A 2,453-nucleotide genomic window follows, 5' to 3' on the forward strand; every position below is an offset into this window, starting at 1 on the left:
AACATCCTAGACAGAAAATCCATACAAAGCACGAAGATCAGGGGGGAGATAGGACCCCCCTGTCTAATACCTCTACCACCAGGAAAAAACCCACTAATTCACCATTTATGTTAACAGAAAACATAGCATACTTTATACAGGACATCACCAACATAATGAACTTCCTAGGGAATCTAAGCCCTATTAACACCTCCTCAATGAAATCCCAAGCTACTGAGTCATAAGCTTTTTGCAAATCAACTTTAAGAGCACAAGAATTACCCTTCTCCCTATGGTAATTTCTCACCAATTCATGAGCTAACAGAATATTATCAGCTATTCTCCTTCCAGGAATGAAAGTTGATTGGCTATTACTAACTAACTTGTTCAGTAAACTACTCAGTCTTCTAGCCATAACTTTTGAAATGATTTAATACATTACATTACAGCAAGAGATAGGTCTATAATCATTAATAGTCTTAGGGTCATTAATTTTAGGAATTAGAGAAATGACAGTAGCATTAGCTTGTTTGAGCATAATACCTGATCTGAAGAAGTCTTTTACAGCATCAATTATATCCTCCCCAATAATGCTCCAACTCTTTTTGAAAAAATTGCTATTATACCCATCAGGTCCTGGGGCTTTATCACCATTAATATCAAATAAAGAAGACTTTATCTCATCATCTAAAACAACAGCATCTAAGTAATCTCTATCTCCATCATCCAGCATATGACCATAATCAAAGATTGCAGGATTTGTATTTGTTCTGTTCTGCTCAGCAGACCCAATAAACTTCATGTAGTGTCTCAGAATCTCATCTTTGATCTTATCATTATCCTCAATAACAACTCCTTCAGCAGATCTAATAGCCACAATTCTCTTCCTTGCTTCTCTCTGCTTTATGCATATATGGAAGAACTTTGTATTCTGGTCCCCTAAACAAATCCACTGCATTCTAGACTTTTGCTTTGCAATACTTTCTTCCCAGCTCAAAAGCTTGAATAAGTGCATACTCACAGCCCTCTCTTCATCATGTAGCACTTTATTAAAAGGATCATTTTGAAGATCTGCCTGCAACTTTGTAATTAGCTCTCTAGTCTGAATCACTTTAGCACTAATCTCACTAAAATTTTCTTTATTTTAGTATACTTGGTACATGGTGAAACCTATTACCCTTTTCTCCCAAACATCTTTAACAATATTCATAAAGTTTTGGTGCTCACACCAAACATTGAAGAACTTGAAACTAATTTTCCTCTCACTAGGTCTTGATCTCATACTTACTACCAGAGGGCTATGATCTGAAATAGTAGGAGATCTAGCATCATAAAATGACTCAGGCCATTTCTCTAGCCAACAATTATTCACAAAACACCAGTCTATTTTCCTCCAAATACGATCATCACCATACTGGTTATTTGTCCAGGTAAAATTACTTCCAATCTTCTTAAGCTCAAAGAGATTCGAATCACTCACCTAGTTTTTGAAATCACCAGCAGCCTGAGTATCCACATCATTCCCACCCATTCTGTTAGAGTTACTCATACAGAGTTAAAATCACCAAAAATGATCCATTTCTCCCTCATACTTTGGCTAATCTCCAATAACTTATCCCAAAGATCAATTCTATCAACAGCTACATAAGAACCATAAACAACATTGCGAAAATACTGAACTTATCTCTCCACTATTTTGCAATGAATAAACTGGTTATGCATAGCAGTAAGAACAACTTCAATCTCATTCTTATCATATATAAGCCAAATCCTCCCCATAGTTGAACAATTGTAATTATTAACAACCTCCCAACCAGGCAACTTAGCTTTTAAGGACTTCCACACACTATCAAATTTATTAACATTCACTCTAGTTTCAATTATACCCATCATCTTCAATTTATTCCTGCAAATCAAAGAAACCATCTCTGATTGCTTATTTGGGGAGCTCAAACCCCTAATGTTCCAAGTGCATATCATCTATCAATATCCAGCATTCTGGAGTTCAGCCTTGCCTTACTCCCTCCTTTGCCAGAAATAGTACTCCATTTCATATTTTTCCCACCATCTGCACCTACTATGTCATTTCTATCCATTAAAGCACTGAAGTTATTTGAAACCTCAGGGCTCTTAGGATTTTCAGTTATCTTCTGAACAACAGTATTCTTCCCCACTGATTTAGTCACTACAGAACTGCCTTCAAGCACTTTAATACTATCATTCACTTGTTCATGAATTGTTTCTTCCACATTATCCACCATTACATTTTCTATAACCTCCTCCATTTTATTATGCTTCTTTTCAACATTTAAAGGCCCTAAAGCTTTCCTGACATCCTGATTTATTATGCATGTATTCTTTGAGTGACCCATTATACAACATTTTTCACATATGAGGGGTTTCCATTCATAATGAATCTTCTGTCTGAACACCATTCCATTTTCATCTAGCATTTCAACAACATCTGGAAATGG

At 35.9% G+C, this 2,453-nt stretch overlaps 1 protein-coding gene across 1 annotated transcript; it reads right to left on the reverse strand.

The window, feature by feature from the left end:
- Window positions 1–409: 409 nt before the first annotated feature.
- LOC126656799 (uncharacterized) lies at window positions 410–1,959 on the reverse strand. The gene is made up of 4 exons (XM_050351417.1): window positions 1,767–1,959; window positions 1,531–1,619; window positions 1,157–1,459; window positions 410–1,054 (listed from the first exon to the last, which is right to left on the reverse strand). Exons 1-4 carry the CDS (start codon window positions 1,957–1,959, stop codon window positions 410–412), a joined length of 1,230 nt encoding a protein of 409 aa, XP_050207374.1.
- Window positions 1,960–2,453: the final 494 nt, after the last annotated feature.

The sequence above is a fragment of the Mercurialis annua genome, linkage group LG7 (assembly GCF_937616625.2).
Source record: "Mercurialis annua linkage group LG7, ddMerAnnu1.2, whole genome shotgun sequence".
In the NCBI taxonomy this organism is placed as follows: Eukaryota; Viridiplantae; Streptophyta; class Magnoliopsida; order Malpighiales; family Euphorbiaceae; genus Mercurialis; species Mercurialis annua.

Bases quoted from the DNA above. Each gene is read 5' to 3' on its own strand.
- LOC126656799 (XM_050351417.1), bottom strand. From the start codon at position 1,959: ATGATATGCACTTGGAACATTAGGGGTTTGAGCTCCCCAAATAAGCAA. The intron at 1,620-1,766 runs GTTCAACTATGG...GTTCTTATGTAG, and splicing joins GGTTGTTAATAATTACAATT to CTGTTGATAGAATTGATCTT. The intron at 1,460-1,530 runs GTATGAGTAACT...TTCAAAAACTAG, and splicing joins TTTTTGGTGATTTTAACTCT to GTGAGTGATTCGAATCTCTT.